Raw genomic sequence first — 24,106 nt, forward strand, 5'->3', positions numbered from 1 at the left:
TCGTTAAATCTCGATATTAATTATTTTTATTTTCAACTGCCTGCTAGCGCATTGAGCACCTTTTAAATGTGTCCAAAATACCCCAAGAAACAGTTCTGTTTATAACTTTCATTCATAAATAAACAAAAGCCTCCATTGAGCGCGAAAATATGTTCGGATATTTGTACGTGGACATTATCTACTCGGTGAAGCGAGCAGTTAATATCCATGGACAAATATCCGAGCACATTTTCCCGCCAAATGAACTAGGCTAGTTTGTTTATTATTTAAACTTTTTTGCAACACGCGAAGTTTTGAAAATTGGGGAATATCGCTTGGATATAAACTCGTAACTCGTCACGTGACTGAATATTCCCCAGCTAAAAATGGGGAATATCTGGGTGATATTTCAAAATTGCGCGTGCTACAAAAAATGTTTGAAGGATAATAAACACAATAGTCACCATTGGCGGGAAAATATGCTCGCACATTTGACCTTGGACATTATCTGTTCCTCAAAGCTCACAGTTTTCCTCGAGCTACGCTCTCGGGGAACTGTTCGCTTCCGGTCGGAACAGATAATGTCCGTGGAGAAATATCCGAGCATATTTTCGTGCCAAATGGCGGCTATTGTTTATATATTTATATAATACTGTAGCAATTAACAAAGAAGGAAGTCGATTTCGACAACAAGCTATGAAATATTCATTTCCTTGCTTTGAACCCTCCGATTTACCGTACAGCTTTCAAAGATAGCAAACTAATCTAATAGAAAGTTTAAAAACATCATCAAATAATCTTAGATTCGTTTTGCTCTTACGATTACCATATTTCCAAATATGTGTTTTATTTTGAAATGAAAAACAATTTCTTGAAATGGCTTTGAGAATGAAAAACAAATTTACATGTTATTACTGGTTTCCACAACTGTAGACGTTATTTTGCACTTGGTTTATAGAAATATAATTAAATAGTCACTGATTTTTTTCCAACGTAAAAGAATACAAACAAGAAGCAAGCGAAAAAATTTACACAACCCGCAGTTAGCTCTTGCTATTCGAGGCGGGAGGTGAAGTGGACAAATATTCATACGTTGAAGTTGAGGCTTATTAGAGTAAATAGCCTGTGAGTTCAATAAACCAGATTACTGTTTTTCTAGTCTGCGGGTGGTCCAATTGAACCAAAAGGCGCAATTTGATTGGTTAAACCAACGATCATGATTTTCTCATGTGGATAACCGCTTGGGCTTGCGCCGCATTTTTAGCAAAGGTTTCATTTACTATAAAAATGATAATTTCTTAGATCAACATTCGTTTGGTCGAGATGGTTTTAGTTGTTGTTCATTAGAAGCCCTTAGTCCACACGAACAAAATGAGGTCGGTCAATATTTCTGTATAGAGACCTCACGCTTGGCTAATGACTTGCGACTACGTCTTAAATTAAATACTGACAAAGGGGAATCAGGTGCATGTCTCGAATATTACGGTTTTATTTAGTCTACCAAACTTTTAATTTTGTTGTTTGTTGAGTCTATCAAGCATTATCATCCTGTGTCCACAGTGTCAGAATTCAAAAGAAGATAAAATTTGTCGGCTGGTTGAAAGACAGTTTTTGAAATGAAATAAAAATTGATCTGAGTGTAATAGTTTTTTAATTGAACATCGCAGGAGAATCTGCGAAAAAGAAGCTTTTTTCCAATTTCTGTTTTATTTTTGCCGACACGAATATATTAGAATATATTTATTTAGAAAGCATTTCCCGCTTTTGATGGTAAAATTCCGACTTGCAGAGGCTGCATATGTAAAAAAAGTGATTGATTATGATCAGATTTGAAATGGCGGTTGGCAATATTTAGGGACCGGTCATTATTTATCGCCTGGGGGGTGGCGGAGGATTTTCGGCTAAAGACAGTAACATTTAGCTGATCGATCCCCCCTTTAAATGTTTTTTTTATAAAAGTATTCCCCTCATATAGCTATTGATAAATTTCGTGATCCCCCCTGGATGACTTCACATACATATTCACCTTTCGACGTGTATATTTAGTGCTTTTAACGGTCATATGAAAGTAATTTAATTCTAACTATGATGCTGACTTACAGGTTACATGAGGCCGCCATGGTGCAGTCTCTTGATCCGTGTCTTCCCGATACCTGATCAGGGTTCTTAGCAGAAGTTTCCACAGGTGTCCAATAAAGCATAACAGGCGGCATAAATTAAAGCGAGGTCCGATTCGCCCAAAGGGGCAAGGTTTTCAAAGATGCGATTTCATGCATTTTGGGGGCAAAAAGTTACGGAAAATCCCCCTTCTGTCATCCTAAAAATTCACCAATGATCCCCCCAAGATCCTCCGCCCCCCTCCCCCCCCCCCGACAAAAGAGATAAATAATGACCGGTTCCTTACTGTTTAGATGTTGTCACGAAAATTACCATATTTTGAATCAGTTTCTCATTTCAATGCAATTTATTTACTCAGACCGAGGGAGGGGGGGAATTGATGATTGGAGAAAAAAGATTGAATAGATATCAGCTTAGCGAAATGCTCTCTGAAACTACTAATTATATTGCTCGTGGCCAACCTCGCTGAAAGTAAGTTTTCATCGCACCTGTTCTATTGTCAGTTGATTTCGAGAAGGCAGACACGGAGCTTCAAAATTGTTCTGAGACGTCAAGCGCAATCAACTGTAGTCTTCACTTTGGAAAAGCCGCGTTAGGATTACTGCAGAAGTGAAAGTTTGGATAAGCTGGCCGTTAACTTGTAAACAACTAAACCTACTGCAAAATGTAGTCTCAAAAGAAGCTTAATTTACGACTTCTGCGGTACATGAAGTCTGCAACAAACGTCGTCAGGACAAGTCAAAATAGAGTCTGTTTTCGTTTAAGGAGGATACAGAAATTTAGTTGTTGAATCGTGATGGAAAATTGCACGTCCCGCCATTGTGGAAATTCAACATCAACCTTAAATTTATCAACTTTCAATGCGAACGTCTCACTAACGAATGACTCAATCTCGAACTTGGATTCTTCTCTTGTCGATGCGTTAAAATTGGGATTCCAGGTTTTAATCGCGTTGTTTGGAATAGTTGGTAATGCTTTGGTGCTCATTGTTTTAAAAAAACTGAAAAGCAAGAAATCAATAACAGACTTCTATATTCAAAACTTAGCCATTGCGGACCTGGGCATTTTGCTGTTGTTATTCCCGCTCGTGGCAGTCAGAGAGAGAACACCTTATGGCTGGCCTTTTGGAGGATTTGTCTGCCGTTTTCTATATCCAATCCCAGATGTTTTCCAGGGTGCTTCCGTGTGGTGTATTGCAGCTATTGCCGTAGAGCGGCATCGGAAATTATCAACACCGAGGGGACATCATCAAAACAATCATGGTATGACTTTGCTGAGAAGGAAAGCGATTGTTTCTAGCTGTCTGTGGTTGGCATCATTTTTGATTTTTTCCTTCCCATTGTATTTTGTGGTTGAATATCGCGAGCTCCCTAGAGGAGGTAGGTGGTGTGGTCCTGTTTGGCCTGCGAGGGAGCGCGGGTGGTTATTTGCGCGAAGCTACACAGCTCTTTTGGTAATATTCTCGTACATCGTGCCACTTGCTGTCATTTCTTGGACATATCTAGCGATATCACGCACTATACATCGTAGCAATGCATTCCTTAAAGCTCTAAAACGAGGCAATGGCAAGGCAGATGATAAAGACCGTTGTTCTCTGAAGAGCGAAAATGTTCGTCTTCGTCAGAACAAACGCCGGCGAGCGACGAAAGTTCTAACACCAATCATCGTGGTTTTTGCGATTACGATGTTGCCTTTGAGCATTTTGCGCATTATTGTTGTAGCTTGGACGGCGATTGCGATACAAAACTACTACGAAAATCTTCTTTATGCCGTCTTGGTATTTGTCATGATAAATTCCTCGGCGAACCCCGTTATCTATTCTATAGCTAGCAAGGATTTTCGCAGGGGATTAAAGAGATTACTATAATCAAGAAGAGTCACAGACAAAAAGAGTGATTTTCAGTGGTCGCGATATTCTCGGAACGATGAAAGTACATAAATAACCCTCTCGATCTCATTCTCTAAATAATAATGCCGGAGAAATCTACGCGAATGCTTGTGAAATGTTATGTAAGCAACATTTAAGCTGCGTTTTATGTTTTAGTTTAGTTAATAATCCAAAAGACATTTAAAAAAGGACAAATTTCATCTGTGTGTTTTCTTTTTTTTTCTTTTCTTTTCTTTTTTACAAAAATCTCCATTGTTCCTTTTAGTTGAGGGAGGAATGAAATCTGAATCTGTAAGTAATCGTGATTGATTTTGGAAAGGATCATTCTTAAAAAATTATACGACTTTATTTAAAAAAAAAACGTGAACGCTGTTTTCAGCAGGGTGGACTGTCTAAGCGTCCCCTTTTGAGGAATTTTCAATTTACGAGTATTTTCTTTTAAAGAAAAATCGTCGTGGCTTTACTTAACTTGTGTCACTTTTCGATATTTAATTAATTATGATATGTTGCTTTACAAGGTTTTCTAAAGTAAGGGTTTATACATCAATCAGAGGAAAATATTAGCTGTTAAATTTCACTACCCACAGTAGTGCCAATTAAATATTCAATATTTAAGTAAAAGTAAATTTAAATTAAGGACGTTCTTGCTTAATTGTTGTTTGTGCGCATCGTTACTGCGCACCCAATTCACGTTGCCAGGAGCCCATTAATCTGTTCACTGATTTTACCTTTAACACGAAGGAGGCGACCTACAAATTTTTTGGCATCTTCGTGCAAACGTGTGACAGATGCGTAGTGTAAAAAACTTTCGCACCGTAGAACGTCCTCAAGTATAAATAAGCATATATCAGTCAATCTGATTCTCTACTGAAATAATAACGCCAGAGAAATCTACGCGAATGCTTGTGAAATGTTATGTAAGTAACATTTAAGCTGCGTTTTATGTTTTTGTTTAGTTAATAATCCAAAAGATATTTCAAAAAGGACATATTTCATCTGTTTTTTTTTTTTAAACAAAAATCTCCATTGTTCCTTGTGGTTGATCTAGAGGGAGGGATGAAATCTGAATCTGTAAGTAATCATGGTTAAAATATTGATTTTGAAAATGATCATTCGTAAAAAAAATTATACGACTTCATCTATAAGAAAACGTGAACGCTGTTTTCAGCAGGGTGGACTGTCTAAGCGGCCCCTTTTGAGGAATTCTCAATTTACGAGTATTTTCTTTTAAAGAAAAATCGTCGTGGCTTTATTTAACCTGTGTCACATTTCGTTACTTAATTATGATATGTTGCTCTACAAGGTTGTCTAAAGTAAGGGTTTATATATCAATCAGAGGAAAATATTGGCGCTGAATTTCACTATCCGCAGTAGTGCCTATTAAATATTAAATAATTAAATAAAAGTAAATTTAAATTAAGGACGTTCTCGCTTAATTGTTGTTTGTGCGCATCGTTACTGCGCACCCAATCCACGTTGTCAGGAGCCCATAAATGGGCTCCTGACGTTGCAATGTCACACGATGTCACACCATGCCATGCGTCTAACGCACGCGCATTTAGTAAGAAAACGATTTGACGATAGCTTTGCATGGATTTAACAACCTTGAGTGCTTGGTAACCCTTGGTTTTTTTTTGGTGAAACACTTTCTCTACAGTTTGTCAACGTTTTCATAAAAAAAATAATAATGTGTAAATAAGGATTTTTCTATTTTTCTGCCCCTACGCCGTGGAACTCAATTTATTACAGCTGTGCGGTGTTTGCAAATTTTCGCCAATTGAGGGTTAATGTTTATTAAAAGAATGTCGCCAATTGGAATTATTTGTGCAGCAGAGATAGATACACCTAGATCAGTAGAAAGTGGCCAAGAAAAATTGTCTCTACCGATTCATCTTTTTAAGGATCAATCGCTTAGACATCAAAAATGTATCAAAAGTAAAAACCACAGAGCCCACGCCGAGTTTTGAGGATCAATGTTTTTCAAAATCGGGGTATCTTTCCACTGATTTGACCTCTAAAACGAAGGAGGCGACCCACAATTTTTTTTGGCATCTTCTTACTCATTAATCAAAGTTGGAAACGTGAGACAGAATGTAGTGTAGAAAAAAATCGCGCGAACGTCCTTAAGTGTAAATAAGTATATATCAATCAAAATCATAAATAATTGTATATCTATGGTGTAAATCAGGCTAAACTTGGGATCTGTAAATAAAAGTTATCTTATGATAACGTTAATTATTTCCAATCAAAGAAAACCTCGCAATAGAAGGTTAAGAAGAAATAAACAACACGCTGCCTCAACATTACTGATCATTGTTCGTCCTTGGTTTTTTATCAATTAGTATGATAGCTAAGATTGGTGAGCTTTGGCGAAGGTTAAAACGAAAAAAATTGTCAGCCAAATACGCGTTGCATTAATTATGATCACATGCACTAATCCGGAATTTTCAGTTTCCGTTGAATATCAAGCTTCTCTTGAGGATTGACGGAAAGGGAAAGATAGGCATATTCTCAAACAGTTAATACAGAGCTCAAGCAATGACAGACACGAGTAGTCCCTCTTTCGCTTAGTCCGTCGCGCGCGACGCGAAAGAAAACTGCGAGAAAAAAAAAGCCGCGCGAAATCCTGGGGGTGCGGAGCTCCTCGACCCCAGGATTTTGCGCAGTCATATTTCTCTCGGGGTTTTCTTTCGCGTCACGCGCGACGGACTAAGCGAAAGAGGGACTACTCGTAGTCTAAAGCAATGACGACGGGGACCCCAAGGACGACGTCTAGTAAAAAAAATTGAATTTATATTTTACCTTACCTTGCTGGTTACCGTATACCTTCAGAGGTGTCGCCTGTCCAAGGGATCTAGCGCGTCCGGTTTAAATTGTAGATAACTAAAACCACTATATCAAATTAAAGCTTATAGAGCTGGCTATCAAACTATGGCAAGGATTTTGAAATACTGAATTTTCGAATTTTTCACCACCTCCAAATGCGAGCGTCCATATTGTCTTTTGAAAGCTACAAGTCAAAGGGAATTTGTTCGTTTGCTCTCAAATTTGGACAGTAGCTGGTTTAACATAACAAAAACAAAATGGTGTCTGCGAACTTTTTAATCCGAAATAGTTTTTATCCAAGAGCTATTTTTGTACGAACACTCCACACTTTTTTAATTCTATTTCGAAAATGTTCTGTAACTTTTTACGGCAATAAAATATGGCAGAACGCAACACGTTTTTTTAGCGCTTTGCGGCTTTGGGCTGGAAATTAAGAAACAACTTTAAAAATTAACGTAAAACAAAATTCGCTTTGACTTGTAGCTTTCAAAATGTGAGCCGGACGTTCGCATTTAGCGATCGTGAAAAATTCTACAATTCAGTTTCTTTCAAAATTTTTGTTATAGTGTGATAGCCAGCTCTATAAGAATTAATTTGATATAGGGGTTTACCTATCTACAGTTTAAATCGGACGCGCTAAATCGATTAGACGTGAGTCACTTCTAAAGGTATACGGTAACCTTAAGCTCTCTAATAAATTACGTTCTGAATGACGTACCCGTCGTCGTAATCTTATATTACCTGTATCAGCTGCTAATACCAGCATAAAATATCTCATGGTTAAAAATCAGCCATATATACTATTTGTTTTATTTTCATCAGTCTGCATTGTTGTCATCATTTGCTCGATCCAGCTCAACCACTACTCCCGATGACGAAGCACTCCCCGACCGGGTTTTCTTGAGGGCTCTTGACGAATGACCCGCGGAGATCTTTCCGTGCAGCCAATATGTTACTAATGCGCCTTTACCCTGGAGAGGAAAAATAACATAAAAATTTATTAGTTTAATTTGTCTGACTGACAGCTTCAAAGCAAAGGTCGCGTTTTCATTGTTGTTTTCGTGCAAAGCTTGTCAATTTTCATTTACTCACGTTACATGCATTCAAAATGTTTTGTAATTAGTGGAGTGGAGCTCAATAGGCCTTATCATGGTTTTCGACGCCATCTTGACGGGTAGGCAAAGAGGTCAGAAATTACAGTGTTTACATGGGAATCCGATTTTTTTTCCCGCAAACCGCGTCTACCCAGCCAAATTTACAGATAAATGTATGGAAAATTAGAAAAAGTAACTGAGCGTTTTCTAGCCAAGCTACATCTTTAAAAGTTAGTGAATACAGTCTTCTACCTAGTATTTTACCGTTGCGATTCACAAATTGTGTAAAATTCAATTTTGGAAAAATTTATTTGCCATCGGATTCCCATACAAACATTCTAGTTTCTGACCGCTTTGCCTACCCGTCAAGATGGCGTCGAAAACCGTGAAAACGGCCTATTATGATACAACTGACAGCGACTGACAAGACAGGATTAAGATATCAGTGTTCAGTCATAGTTGCTCACAAACCTTGATATCAATAGATCCTCGTTCCTTCATGATATATCCACCAGTCCTCTTCAGGTAATATCTGGTAGCTCCACTGATGTGGATCTTTAAAGCTGTTGTGGCATCAAATTTGAATTAAGAATATTTACTTCATTATAACTTCCTCGTTTGTGTTTCAGTAATTAAACGTAGCACGAGCCAAATTCGTTCAAAGTAACCTTTTGCTGCTCTTGTACCTCTGGTACATCATTCTTATGCAGCGATTTAAACCAAAAGACAAAAAAAAAAAGGAAATAGGAAAAAAAAAAAAAAAAAAAGAAAGAAAAAAAAGAAAAAAAAGCAGAAAACAGAAACTTGACTTCACTTGACTCGAACTTGACCCGTGCAACGATACAAATCTCATTTATTCATTGAATGTACAAGCCAAAGCTTGGCATTGTCTGCGCACCTATTGTATACGACGCGGGATATTTGAGGACACGAGACGTCAAATTTAAGGGGTGGCGAATGGTAAATGCGAGACTTTGCAAGACGACGAGATTAGCGTTTTTCTTTGCGAACCCAAGACATTTTGATTTTTTCAATTGCGAGACCGAGACTTTAAAGTGTTTTGAATGCGAACTCAAGACGTTCAGGTTCTAAGGTGTTGTGATGTCATTTAATTTTACTAACAAAAATAAACAAATCGGCACTTCGCGACTTTCTTAGCCTTGAAAAAAATCGAGACTGCGAGACAGCCTTGTGAGAAAAATCGAGACTGCGAGACCCGTGAAATTCGGCGAAAATTTTGCGAGACCCATGTTTTTTTGAAGGACCATTCGCCACCCCTAATTTAGAAATTGCTTTCAAGCCAATGCAGTGTTCCTATAAGTAGTATATTACAGAGTTTTGATTTTGCGGCGCTTGTTTATGCCTTCTTAGAAGTGGCTAAAGTAAAACCCTTTTTACTTAGTTCGTCGAGTAAGGAGCGAAATACAACATAGCCGCTATAAAAACTGGAATACGCATGGTGCTTCACAAAATAACAAAAAGGTAGGAAAGAAAGGATCTCAAACAGCAACGTGCTTAAAATATTTTTTCTCCCTAACATTGGTTGAACAATCATTTCTTAGAATTCGTGGCAGATCAAAACTTTACCACCTAGTTAATAACTTTTCCTTCTCGTCACGAGTCTGTTTAAAGATGGATCGATTGGTTCGGAGAAATTTTAGCTCATCGCTGAAAGAGATAAACATATATCTTGATCTACGAACCTTCTCCGTTAGATTCCATTCTTGAAGCAGTGTTAACTGTATCACCAAACAGACAGTAACGAGGCATTTTCAAGCCAACAACGCCTGCACACACGGGACCTTGAACATAAAGATGACACACCACTTCTTTCAGTTTAAACTGAATACTTCACAAGTGAAGACTACAGCGAACATGAACTCACCGCTATGGATGCCAATTCTCAGCTTTAGCTTCTCGTCAGGACGATGCCGTATTTTAAACTTCTCCACAGATTGCAGAAGATGAAGCGCCATGCATGCTATTTCCTCGGCGTGTTGATGCCCGTTTCTGATTGGTAGACCAGAGACTACCATGTATGCGTCGCCAATCGTCTCAACCTTGGAGTGAAATCAAAGTCATTTGAAATGGGTTCGTTGTTTCGTTTAGAAGAACAGAAATAGGAAACTATTGTGATTTAAAATCAAATAGCAATTTCATTAGAAATAAAGACCTTATAAACATCATATCCCTGAAGTATAGCATCAAACGTGGTATAGAGGTCATTCAGCAAAGTCACAATCTACAAGTTAAAAAAAAAGATAATAGAAAAATGAAAAGCGGGAAATGAAAACTTACGAGCTATTTAGTATTAGAAAAGAACAAGAGAACGCAAAAATTGTTAGTAATAATCATCGGTCAGACGGTCCACGGTTTAGCACATTGTAGGATCTGGTCGGGTACAGCGCTAGCTGTGGCTAAACAGTTCAATATGTACAAACCTGAGATTTGTTTTGTTTTCTTCAGTAGGTAAAAGTTAAGATCGGTAATATGAGCACTGATATTAGAAATGAAACCCATAATTTAATAATGTTGCTGGTTGGGTGGACGGTGCTTACTGCATTTAGGGCGCTGAACCGAAGTAGATTGGGCTGGGTCAGTTTAAGTAGCCTCTAGAGAAGGTGCGCCGATCAGACTGTAAAGTAACTGATTCTAATCGGACTCCGCTCAAGGCTCGCAGATTGAAAAAATTGTAAAGCAGGAAGCTGGTGGAGAGAATGAGCAAGAAAATTAACTCTTCCAGTTCAGAAAACTTCACCTGTAATGGAGTACTTTCTGATGAGAGTGCTGTGAATCCCACGATGTCACTGAAGAACATCGTCACCTCGTCAAAGCTTTCAGCTTCCACCGGTCGTCCACTCTTTAACTGATCAGCAACACTCCTTTTGAAATATATAAATTAATACCAAATAATTGGAAAGGACGATTCTCATTCTTTTGGTGTTTACGTCACTGTTTCTCTACATAGCACTAGCTGTATTCCGCATTGCATCCAAATAATATTATGATCTCCAGGTTATTCCTAATACCTTACATATTTTCCTTTTTACCTTTATTATAGTTCCCTGTTATTTCTATCCCGTTCCTCTTTCACTTTACAAACTTTGTTGCTTCTCACTATGATCAACGAAAACTTGTTCCCCACCCACTCCCACAATATGTACGAGTGTATAAATGACATGATTACTTTGGAAGCATGCTGTGAAGCAGTTCCTCTGTCCTCTTCTTTTCTTCAATCCACTGTTCCGTTCGTTTCTCCACAAGTTTTTCCAAATTGAGTGAGTGCTCTTCCAGCATGTAGATTATTTTATCCACGAGGTTATTCCTTGAAAAGGGCACAAGTACAAGTCAATAAGTTATGCACAAAGACAACGGTACCGTCCAAGATGCATAACTGGTTTGTAAAAATCTGAGCTAGGAAATTGCTAGTTGTATTTCTTATCCCCTTCGATGTGCATGCTAGTCCGTGACAGAGTATCCCCTCCAGAATAAATTCACCGGTACCCATACACACTTCTGGGTGGACGGAGGCATTATGAGAGTGAAGGGTCTTTTCCAAGAGCTTAGTGACACAATGACTTCGATCAGGGCACAAAGCCGAGCTGCTCGAACCGGAGTTCTGCGCGCTAACCATTAGCCTTCTTCGTCCCCCAAACAGATACAACAGAACCACCCATAAAGCTAAGGGAAATTAGGGACAGCAATGAAAACTGTTTTATAATAACATGACGTCGCGAAGCTTTTCACAGTAGGCTGTGCTGCGAATCTTAGCGACTGTACCATGAGGACAAGTGGTATAGCAAATCCGCTTTGCCTTACTTTCCTCCATGTAGTTTCTTCAGTAGCTTTCGAATCTCCCAAAAATCAGGTCTTTCCTCTGGAATCTCCCGCCAGCACATTCTCATCACGAGTTGTAGATCGTCATTCGCTACATTGGTAGGGAGAGGAGGGCGAAAAGGAGGTCTGGTAGCGGCTAAAACGCGCCCTAAAATTTCTGGGAAGAAAACAACCAATCAGATTACTACAGTAAGTAGCATGTCAGGTCATATAAAGTCGGAACTGTCTTTGCCTTAGGTGACACCTAGTCAAGAAAAAGATAGGTACAGGTGCACGTTCTGTTTCTGCAGGTGGTTTAGGAAAACAAATATGGAAACACGGTGGTTTTGATACCAACACGTGCGGTAAAGTCCTGCCGTTAAACCATTTCAACATGCAGCTAGAGCATGTTAACTTCGTATTTGCATTCTGTTATTCTTGCAGATCCATTTCTCTGAAGAAGATCGCTGAAGGCTGTCGAAAATTTAGTTGTTGTTCTCTTTTGAACATTGTAGACCTGTTTAAATAGTTTTTTTTTAAAGAATTATTCAGTGTACACAGATTGCACAAGCCGTTTTATACAGTGTAGGTTAGAAAGCAATCTATATATAGTTTTTCGCGTAGCAAGACTGCCATCTATGTTGGTATGGAATGTTACAACTTGCTTGTGATTTAAATTTTCCTACCTTCTGACTCTAAGTGGCAGTCACTATATGGCAAACTTCTGGTCTCCAACTCGTGAACAATGATTGCAAAGCTATAGACATCTCCTTTTGGAGTTCCCGTGTAACGCTTGTCTTTTTGACGCAAAATTTCTGGAGCAGTCCACAACAGTTCTTTATAATATAAATGATAAAACCTGTTGTCAGTCCATGTCCTACTTTTTTCAGCTTTATTGTACAGGCTAAGGTTTCAACTGAGTGTCGTACAACCAACTTCATTTGGTCAGTTCCAAGGACACAGACAAACCGGTGAACCAGTCAAATACACGAAGGCATGGTTTAAACACGGGAAAGCGTCAGCAAGCGTCTGATTGGTTGAGAAAAACGACTCAGTAATGCAAAACCAAATTAAAGCATACGCAAATTACTTTAGACACTTCTGTGAAAACCGTTGTATCATAATTCTTATCTAAGATGATTTTAACTACTGTAAATATAATTAAGGTGTTCGAGAGTGAATGATTTCATTGTAAGTGGTGAAGCGTAAACAGTCTATTGTTGCATTGTATTTTACGATGGAAATTACTATTTTCTAACAAATTAAAATGATTTCAAACCATACTTGAGCAATTGACTTGATAGTCGCGTCCTCTCACACTCAGTTGCTCGCTAGGGGACTTAAACTCTCTGAGCCCATGGTCTGTGATCTTTAAAATCCAGCGGCTATCAACCACACAGTTAGAGGAAGTGAGATGTCCATGAAACTTGATGTCTACACTGTGAAGGTATTGCATACCCTGGAGAAAACAAGTTAAAGAAATAGTATACAAACGATAAAAAACAATACAGAAAAGAGAGCAATGACCAAAAAAACAAACGGATAATATAATAACAAAGGATGAAAAAACTAAGCAACATGAACGAACAAACATGTAATTATAATCAACGTAACTAGCTGTAGTGTAATGTAAATATTGCATGTTAATGTAAGTCAAAGCTGTAACTTAGTGCCTTTTTTCTGTAAGTAGCGTATGGTAAGTTTGTTTTATGTAAGGAGTACATTGTAATGTGTAGATACAAAAGCATAGACTGTTTTGTAACTGTAGTGTAAGTTTAATTGTAATTAGTTTGAGCAATAAAAAACAAGCAAACAAACACACAAACAATCAGTCAAACAAAGACTCAGAACATAATGAAACAAGTAAGGAAGGAGAAAAAAGGCAACAGGAGCGCGCTTCTAGACACGTTCGTCTCCTTTCCGCCGTTTCTCAATTTAAATTTTCCTTAATTTTGATAATTAAAAGTTATTGTAGCCACTTTAAAATGACGAAGACGGCAATACTATTAAAAAAACAGATGGAAACAACTTTAAGAAAACAAACTGTGCAAATAACTAATGACAAACAATAGACCGCAAAGCTGATACCACGTGAAAGACGTTTCGAGACACCAACATGACAAGAACCGATAAAGCAGGATCGCAACTGTGGACAGCTGTTTCGTCCTTATTGAGACTCATCAGTACTGTATAGCAAAGATATGTAACGCCAGCCCAAGAGCCAACGCACATAAATTGCAAAATGACCCGTTCACTATATCAAGTTCCGTACTTTGAACTCACCTGCGCCCCGAGACACGCGCTGCCACATCACGTGTTTCGAGGCGCAAGGAGACAGAGTGTCACGATTGGTGTCTCGAAAAGGCAAAGTTAAATGTGGTTGGACAGGACCAACAATGCCAACCTAAACATTTAACCGCATGGACAACACCATGCTTAAAAGGAGCGCAGCGTATAGTATCAGCCTTGCAGTCTATTGTTTGTCATTACATATTTTTGCTGAGATCTCTTGTAGATCCAACGTTAGCAGCGTTTTTCGTATGCGGTCCCTTGCAGTTTCTGGTTACTCAAATAACTATGAGACTGACAAAGTAAGTAGAAAGACGTGGTTTTATCTTTTTGCGAGGAAAGGAAAACATGTTTTTCCTTTCGCCTGCAGTTAATTTATTTTATTTTACCGTGGCGATTTCCAGGATGAAAGAATATACGAATATGTTGTCCAGCTTTATCTCTTCGTTCAGAATAATTTCCTGAAATAAAAGACAAAAAATAAAATGAGATACGAGCGAAATTAGTGCACAAACATTACCAGTTCTCTTCAATATTCACCTGCAAGCTTCCTCTTGAACAATATTTTGTGAGAATGCAGATGTTTGAGGCTTCCACACATGCTCCAACGAATCGGGTCAAGTTTGGGTGATGAACTTCACGAATCTGTAAAGATGACATTTGCTCTTTAAAGAGTGTTTGCACGTGTCTTCAAATACTTATTTTAAAAGAACGTGTTTCACCGTGTTGGCGGGAGAGTGAAATAACGGACACGAAATTGATGGGGTAAATCAGTTACCAGTCTTTCAGTTTAAATTTGAAAAAATAAAAAAAAAAAATGATAATAATAATAATAATAATAATAATAATAATGCTAATGCTAGTGCTAACGCTAACGATAATGACAATGACAATGACAATGACAATGACAATGACAATGACAATGACAATGACAATGACAATGACAATGACAATGACAATGACAATGACAATGACAATGACAATGATAATGATAATGATAATGATAATGATAATGAATAAATGAATAAATGCATAAATGAATAAATGAATAAATGAATAAATAAATAAATAAAATAAAGTAAGGGTGCATTTTGCCCATTAGCTCGTCGTCGAAACCTTCTTCCGGACCGCTAATTTTAATGTGAGAATGCCAAGGGAGCCTTTTGTATTGTAACGTCTTGTTTAAAGTAATTTAACTAATCTAGTCATATATCTCTGATCAATCGTATCACTTACCAAACTGATCTGATATTTGATCGTGTCTACTGACCTGTTTTAGTTCAAGAAGCACCGTTCTTGTTAAGTGAACTTGATCCTTTTCGACTCGTTTTACAACTACGGGATTCCCCTGAGACGAAAAAGTTAAAACCATTTTTTCAGTTGTATTTTGAACGAAAACGTGTCTTATTTTTTAGGGCCTTCTAGATCTTCTAGGGATTTTCAGAAAAATGAGGAAACTAGGAGGAATAATTATCGTAAAGGAAAAAAAGCTTTTTGCTTGGACATCATCTTTCTCTGATTAAGAAACTAACAAAGTGACAGAAAAAAAAAACAGGCAAACAAGAAATAAACAATTAAACACCTTAACGAAACTAACACTAAAACAACAACGCAACAACAAAAACAAACGGACAAAATCGTATGGCTATCGATCTCTTTTGCTCATTTTTACGCTTGCATCACTCTGTGGATGTATGCTCACGGTATCACAATTAAGGACGCCTGCGCCTGTCAGAAACCTTCTACCTCATTGCCGAAATAATCTGTGATATAAAATACCCAGCTTGCGCACCTTAAAGGTTCCCACAGTAATGCCGGAATGTCTTCTGTTTGAGCCAGATATCTAAAATCATGGAAACATGACACTGGTTATGTTTAGTTGCAGAAACATTCTGTGATTCGTGGTCAACATGGGCGTGTATATATGAAGGCCAAAAATTTAAAGCTTCTTATTTACTAAATTTGCTTTATAAATGTCTAAAATAAGTTTTCTTAGATTCTTTTAAATTGTTTAAGAGCAATCATGCTGATTATAATCAACATAAGAAAGAGGAGAAGAGAAGAAAACGCGAAGGGAAGACAGAGGGAAAAAAGACAGAGGCGGAAGAGAAGAGATTAAGAAGAGAAGAGAAGAGAAAAGAACAGATTAGAAGAGAAGAGAAGGGGAGAGAGACGAAGCTAACAGAAGTTAAGCGATTGTAAAGAGAAGCGAAGAGAGGAGAATATAAACTTCATGTTAATGCTGTTAAAGAAATACATACCTCGCTTATGGTTGACAGCCTGGACATGCCGATACCCATTGCGGGACGAATTACAATATCTCTGTAGTTTACCTTCCATATCTGACTCGCAAGTTCTTTCTCAAACGCGTGCTTCCTGAGAGGGTAAACGTATTATAAGCTCACGATAAATAGAACGTACAATGGTACAATAAAGGAGTCGGTCCAAGAGTAGATAAAATTAATGGTCACTTGCGCCGTGTTAAATGTCCTCTACATTCCCCTGTTACAACCCAGTGTTGTAAATTATGCATTTCTCAATATATTCGTTATTACAATTGTTCCCTTCCGTTTAAGATGAAAGTCCTAGGTCTACTTTAGAGAAGTGTGTCTAGTCTCGAGAAGGAGTATGCCTTGGAGAAGGTTCTGAGCTCGTGTCCGTTTTAGAAACACCTGTTTGTCAGCAAGCGTCTTGCTCGTAAAAAAAGAGAAGAAAAAATTTTAGATATAAACAAAGAGTCTCCTTTCCCTAAGTTAGTTCAAATTCGTCGACCAAGAAGTTAGTGAAACAAAGCAAGGAGAAAAATGATAGTTTTCAGTTTTCGTCAAATTATGTCGAATCTTGCTTTTTTTTGTTTCTTGGCCATGTAAGTAAGTAAGTAAGTAAGTAAAGACTTTATTTAAAGAGGGTAGCACTAATTAAAATAGTATAAAAATACTAACAAACCAAAATAGTATAAAAATACTAACAAACCAGTGGCCCTCTAAAAATAATGCACAATAGGGATGTTAAAACTATGGCATAACTATGAGATAATATAACGAATAAAAATACAAGAGATAAGAGATAAAATCAATTAAAAGTACAAAAAGTATAACTAAATCACAGAATAAAATGATTTAAAAGCTGCTGTTCTTCAAAACATTTTTTCCAAAGAGAGTTCCTAAAAGAATTAAGCGACGCTATTTTCCGCTTGATAGCGGTAAGCTATCATGGTCAACGAACTAAGGACAAAGATGGGGTGCTAATATTTTACTAATCTTACCTGTAGTAAAAGATTACCAAAAATGTGCAAACAACAACAAGCAACGAAACTACGACAGAAGCTGAGATGTTTGCTATGGAGTTCCTTTGATGCGTAGGACCTTAGAGTAAAAGAGGTCAAATAAGCATTACTCTTGATTAATTATTATTTTCTCATATCACAATTTATCTCTCTTATCTTGTTTTTCGAACCCCATCGTGAATATTTTTACGATAGTCCTACACCTCTGATATACATGTTGGACGTCTCATTATTTCATTGAGCTTCACATTTACCATCATGAATGTCTTCTTTATCAGTACTGGAACGAGTACTTCTAAGTGCTAGTGTAGTAGATAAGTTATTTGTAATCTTAGAACAATTTAATTTGTAAGTTAAAGTAACTTTTTTTGAAGTCGCGATTCTGACATTCTACCCTCGTGCATCTTAGTTGATAAAGCCTATTTACGTTTGTCCTTGCATTTAACACTTGCACTAATCAACTCTTCTTTTTGCTATCATGTTTACTTCTGTAGTAAAAACAAGGCTTTGATACCACCATGTTTTCAGTTACCACTTACTCGGTGAAGGTGTGGGACAAAGCTCGCCCGTGAAGCCACACACAGGTCTGTGTGCTGGAGGAGATGTCCGTCGACCATCCTCAGACCAAGTGATATTAATCCCAGGGATAAGTTCAAGGATTTGGTTTGCATCTGTTTCATTTCGTTTAAATTGACCCACAGTCTTCATTTCTGTGGTTAACGAGAAAAAAATATTGTTGTACTGCTTAAACGGCAATTATCGGATAAAATTGAGTAGCGCATCGAGATTTGACAGTTAGTTTTGCCATTGTTTGGCAAAGATAGGAATACATTAACGACACTCGTTAATATTCAGGTAGTAAAACGTGTACCGTATGTGTGGCGATGTATCGAACTACAATACAAGAAAAAAAGCTGCAACAAAAATTTTCAAAAAAACAAGTGGTGGAAGGAATCAGCTTTGTTTCATAGAGATAACTGAAAAAGGATAGAGCATGGAAAGGATTTATACCGTGCTAGAGAATAACAGAGTAATGTATTGTCTTTTTGAGTACAACCAGAGCAGATTAGTCTGGTACACTCGTTGTATTTGTAATTTCCACGGTTTTTTACCTTTCAGGTTGCTGCTTTCGTAGAGTCACCGGCTGCTTTTGCGATTGTGAAACAACCGTGAGATTTTATTGCCGCGTAGACTTTGGAAAGATAGCTACTTTCCAGAGGAAGGTACTTTCGGAATGTTACTGTTGCAACTTACCACGCTCACCGCTCTCGTTGTGAACAAACTCAAGAAGTGTCATGTTGAATTCCACGTCTCCATTGTCATCCACACGTACGTCAAATCCAGCCATACCTGGCAAAACAACGAAATGTGAAGTATAAGTTCCTGTCTGTACCAAATTTCAACTGACGTTTTTGCAGTTAACACTTTGCTTGCTATGTCAGCGAACTTATGAGACGGTGACAACAGTCGGTCCTCGGACATGTTAATTGCTGTGAGACGTCTAAAATTTTGAAAATTTGAAACGCAACAATCACCGGTCATTTTGGATTTGTGTTTGGGAAAACCCGGACAGGAAATCACATTGTTGAGATGTCATCGATTTCGAAAAGCTCCAGTTTCAAAATATTTTCCGCTCACTCTAAAACTCAAAGCCAGCGTTTTCGAAAAGCTCCGTTTTCGTGTGGACGGTGGACCTTAACGTAGAAATAGAGCTGTGTTATAAAGACAATTTACGATACTGCACTGTACCACCTTTCCACTACTGAAAACTTCTCGCTCTATCTTGGAAGGGTATAGCTATATTCTATGAACAGGACTGTTGCTAAATCCTCCAAAGAATTGACTTACTTTCAAATTCTGTTCTTTTCATATTATTAAACACGGCGGTTCCATTTCTCGGGTCTTGTTGATTTGCAAATGTCTTGTTCAGTGCCAAAGCGTACAAATGAACCGCATCATACAGATAGACAGCATAACGAAGTACCTTTAGAGCAAGGTAAAGCATGTATGCAATAAATACAGTGAGAAAAGCCTGAAGAAAGGAGAAAAGATTGGTAAAAAGAAAGAAAGAAAAACGTACGTGCTTTTAAAATAAAAGTTTTGCGTTTCTCTTTTACGTCGTTAGGGTTTATTGTTTCACTGCGTTTGAGGAATACTCCAACTTTTAGACATTGCAATTTTATGCGACTGCGACCCTCGTTGTGTGCATTAGTAGTTTTACAGCAGTGTACATTTACCTATCCTACTCTGTCTGTGAGATAATTTTAAGTTTCTAGCTCTGCCACTGTTTTTTGCGCACGCCATTTGGTCAGTTAATTTTGTTATTTAGACCGCCTGGAGCCCAGCTTCTTCTCATCTGAAATATCTCATTCCCAAGCACGTTGAGGTAAGGTTACCGCCGCAGTAGAACACGCCCAAGCCTACTGCAAAGTCGATAGAAGTAGCCTCGGTCCTAGATAAAATCACCTCTGTTCATACTTACTTTGTTCTGGGTCTCGTCGGGTCGTTTCCAAGGGAAGACCTTTGATTTCTCGATTACGCGCTCCTGGAACCTTTCGTACTTGGTGTAATTGTAAGGCCTGGGAACTAGGGTAAGTACCGAGTGCCAGGCTTTCTCAGCCTCGGTTTTGTCGACTTTACCACTGATCCCATACCACCAGTAGTCTAGACCCTGATCCTGGTGTATGTCAGAAATCGTACTTACAATGTACACGTAGTCACCATTTGTCATGCCTTGCCTTTTGGCAGCCACCATAAACGCAGGGGCATATTCTGGGTATGTGGCAAGTATTACAACTGAAAAAAATTAAAGCATTGGCTTATTAAATATACCCTTCAATAAAGTTCCTTCCTTCTTCATTCATTGAGGGAAAGTCGTTCCTACGTGCTGCAACAGTCTAGGACAAAAACCCAACCATGTCTAAGTGAAAATCAGCTTAACACCTTGGGGAAATTGAAAATTCTGTCTTTGTCGCCACAGACGGCATTCAACGAATGGAATGAATTAAAAAATTAACTGTCAACTGTCAAAAAGGGTAATTTTCTCCCGGTAACTAGTTTTGGCTTAGTCGAACTTGTAGTCCGTTTTCACGTTTATAAATGCATCGAAACCCTGTTAATCCGGTCACCAACGGGCCACACAAATCTGGCCATTTTAACAGCGTGGCGATATTGAAGGGTTCTTTAGTAAGAAAATGGCTGACTGAACGTTTCCTCGGGTCAGAATAAAGTGGCCGCAATAACGAGATGGCCTTATTAACAGGGTGGCTGTACCACCGTAAGGGAGTTCCACTGTAGGTAACAGTTGTCCTTTTTTTAGTTTTTAGTACATCTAGGTAATTCAATGTCACCAATTAGTTTTTACAAAAGTGAATACCTGAACACTTACAGTAAGTTTTTCATTAATTCACCTCTCTTCAGTATTTATACCGTTGCGAACCAGACGGGCGACGATTTTCAAGATTAAGTGGGATCGGGACAACCACGAGCATCACTTATCATGAGTTATGCTTGCACGAAGTTGTGTCGTTGTCCATGGGAAAAATTGTCAATCAATTGCGAATTGCACTCTGAAATCCTCACCAAAGGAAACTAGAATTATCTGTCCGTCTTGGTGTGTGTTCTAGAAGAATTTTGGTGTGTTAGAAGGTGTTAAGTCAATTTTAGCGCCGTTTTGACTGAAACAGGGTAGACGCCCCATGATTGTACGTTCCCCTTTAAAGCTCTTAGAATGATAATCCGTCTCAGTTTTCCTCGCATTCTTCCTTCTTTGTTGTGACGTCTTTGGGTTTTTTTACCTTGGTAAATTATTATCAGAGGAATTCGCTCTGATTTGAAACCGAATTTGTACATGGCAATAAGTAACTTAATTTTTGGTGACATAACTTCCCTTGAGAGCGTTACTCAACTTAAAACTGATCCTACTGTACTTACTGCGAGCCTTTGTCTTTATTTCATCCAAGACTTGATTAAACTTGCTTTCCTCATGTTCCATCGGCATCCTGGCCTCGTAGGAAACTTCAATCCCATTATCTTGAAAGAATGTCTTCATGTCCTCTTTCGTATTTTCCCATGGTTGTTGACCGAAACAGTTATCGCTATGGCAATAGACTATGGCTACTATTTTCCAAGAAAATTTCTTCAGCACTGCCAGGATGCTCTTGCTCAACTGAGAATTGGGTGGCCTGGTGCGTGCGAAGGTTGGATACAGCAGTTTGTTCGTGACGACGTCTTCGTCGCAAAACTAAAACAGATGACGAGAATGTCAAGGAACAGTTATTTATCTACGCATACAACAACTGGACGTATTCGATAGTCTTCAATTGTACAGGCTGATAAGATAACTGCAATCTGTTTTGCAATTTCTTTTCGATACGATTAGAGGTAAAAAGAATGCGAAGGCCTTCAAAACAAGGCGACTTCAACCACTGAGTCCCAACTTGTGTTTTCTTTGGTTTCGATGTTGTCCTATATCATATCAAATTGATTGAGTGGAGCTGAACTGTATTTTACAATGTCAAATAAAAATAATAAAATACTCACTTGTTGAAGTCTTAGCAGTCTACAGTCGTCAGTTTCTTTGAATATTAAAATAGACTGTCAAAGCAGATATTTTCGGACGCGTATTAAAAGCTATTAATCTTTGCGAGACGTGCTTGATGAGATTCGAAAATTTTTTTTTTTTTTGATGTATTTAGACAAAAACTAGACAAGAAGACTGAAATCCTACGATGTGATATCTAGCTCAGGAACTCTTGTTTTCATATGGCCACAAGTTAACAAAAAGAAAGCAAAAAGAAAGCTTCACCGTTTAGAATCGATATTGTTTTTATATACAACTCGAATTTCTGATCAGGTTTCATATTGAATATCTGAAGTTGAGAAGTAGTCTTGGATGCCGATATCTTCGAGTCATCACCATTTCACAGTCTTGGACCAGAATTACAATTAAAGCAGTTGGAGTATTTTAGAATCCGTCTTGCAAACTTTGCGATGGGTCGAACGGATAATCCTCAGTGGATTATCTGGGATTCCAAACTATTTTCCTTGTAAGCATGCCAGTTCGCTGTCATAATGTACTTGCAGGTGGTCCTAGTGATAAGCGACTCTGAAGGTTTTCCGTCTTCTTGACATCAGTAAATAGTGAAACACCGACACTGAGGGAAGCGACACTGGAGATACTAATGACCTTGGAGGGAAAATGTTTTGCCTTGAAGTGGAATTTTACAAAAACTAGGTCGAAAGTTCTCAATCTGAGGTATACATACCATGGTCACGGCTAAACTAGGCTTGTTCCTTTTTGCTCGTTGTTTGACTCTGCATCGACCCTGAGATTGTCGGCTGAACAAACTTCCGCGTTTCGAGGATGTTCGACGTGCTGTTTGAATTGTTGTCAATGAATCTCGCATGTTTAGGTTGACACGAATTTACCGTGCGATTCCCCGGTAAAAGAATTAAATCACACTAAAGATAAAAGGTTGCTAGACTGAGAAAATGGCTTGCATTAACGACCTCCGCCCTCCAAATGTCATTGTAGTTTTCTTTTGTTAAATACCCCCAAGGAAGACCCCAAAGTTAACCGGTTGATCAATAGCCATAAAGAAGATTCAGTTTAGGACAATAAGATATCCCAATCTCCCCTTCCATAAAAACTATCCGACCTTCGAGACCTTGAGATATTAAAGCAATTTAACTCACGTAAGAGATCATCGGCACATTCCACGCAGCGACCACTCGGGCTGCTGTCGCACAATAACTTTGATTTCCTGGTCCGATGAAAGCGTGGACTCCGCGAGCCTGCTGGTCGGTCATGGCGGAGATTCCCACCAGCTCGCTGCATCGCGTATCATTCCAGTCGACCGACAGAGTGAATTCCAGCGAAGTGCTGTTGTTTACTGTCTCTGCAGCCACAAGAAAAGCTGCTGCGAACGGGAGGTCAACCGTAATTAAATGCTCGCAGGACGTGAAAGGGTAAAGCAGCACCACAAGCACCTCTCTCTTGTTCCTGTTTGGTTCGCTATTTGTCTGGATTGAAGTCAAGTGGAAAAGAAACAAGGCGTACAGGATGGTTCTAAGCAGCCATGTTGCCATGTTTGTAAATTTCTTTCATTTACCGACGCTCAACAAATATTTTCTAGCTGCTTTGTGCCCGCGTAGAAAATCCAACTGCAGACAAATCTTGTCATCCTACTGACAAGTTAACTTATGTATAGAAAGAAATCTATTCAAACACTCGTCTAGCGTGATGTTTGCCATCGAGAACAGGTTATTTGAACGTGTAAATCTATTAGACATCTTAATTGAAATAAAACTGGTTAATTTATAGTTACAAACAAGGACATTGTGAACCGTCGAACTTGAGCGAAATCCATTGGTCAAGAGGGTGCTCTGTCGACAGCCTGACAAAGGTTAATGCGTGACTATTTATTTACGGCTATATGTCAAGAAATATTTACCTTTAATTTTCTAATGCACTTTCAGCTGGAGACAAAATACCATTTAGCGAAAACTGACGCTAGAGACAAAATGCCATTAAGGGAAATTTTTATCGCAATACTCCGACATAATAGCTGTGTGACATCGAACGTCCGGCTTTGTTCGAAAAGTCTACTTCAAGCAGACCAGTTCATTTCCAATCTCTAATCTCGCTCACTCGCTCGCCGTCTGGCAGCGGTTTTATGTTGCGGATCGCGGATAGATGGAAATGTCAAGGTGTGTATTTTGGTGAGCCTTCTTCCTTCATCGGTATGTAATACATTTAACTTGTTTTCTGTCAACCACTTGATTCAGAATGGTTATAAATAGCAGTTA

The 24,106-nt window shown here is 38.4% G+C and overlaps 2 protein-coding genes across 2 annotated transcripts; one reads left to right on the plus strand and one right to left on the minus strand.

The window, feature by feature from the left end:
- The first annotated feature begins 2,893 nt into the window (after positions 1-2,893).
- On the plus strand, positions 2,894-3,964 carry LOC145490612 (somatostatin receptor type 3-like). Its single transcript, XM_081469697.1, has one exon. The coding sequence runs from the start codon at positions 2,894-2,896 to the stop codon at positions 3,962-3,964; it is 1,071 nt and encodes a 356-aa protein (XP_081325823.1).
- A 3,665-nt stretch (positions 3,965-7,629) lies between these two features.
- LOC145490613 (speract receptor-like) lies at positions 7,630-23,509 on the minus strand. Its single transcript, XM_081469699.1, has 22 exons — positions 22,994-23,509; positions 21,230-21,539; positions 19,779-20,092; positions 19,145-19,280; positions 18,551-18,646; positions 17,836-18,006; positions 17,276-17,375; positions 16,272-16,386; positions 15,803-15,853; positions 15,281-15,358; positions 14,551-14,655; positions 14,400-14,471; positions 13,006-13,180; positions 12,408-12,557; positions 11,725-11,899; positions 11,093-11,230; positions 10,664-10,787; positions 10,079-10,147; positions 9,791-9,965; positions 9,609-9,707; positions 8,377-8,468; positions 7,630-7,782 (listed from the first exon to the last, which is right to left on the minus strand). Exons 1-22 carry the CDS (start codon positions 23,384-23,386, stop codon positions 7,630-7,632), a joined length of 3,291 nt encoding a protein of 1,096 aa, XP_081325825.1. The 5' UTR covers positions 23,387-23,509.
- Between the last annotated feature and the right edge of the window lie 597 nt (positions 23,510-24,106).

The sequence above is a fragment of the Orbicella franksi genome, chromosome 6 (genome assembly GCF_964199315.1).
Source record: "Orbicella franksi chromosome 6, jaOrbFran1.1, whole genome shotgun sequence".
NCBI lineage: Eukaryota > Metazoa > Cnidaria > Anthozoa > Scleractinia > Merulinidae > Orbicella > Orbicella franksi.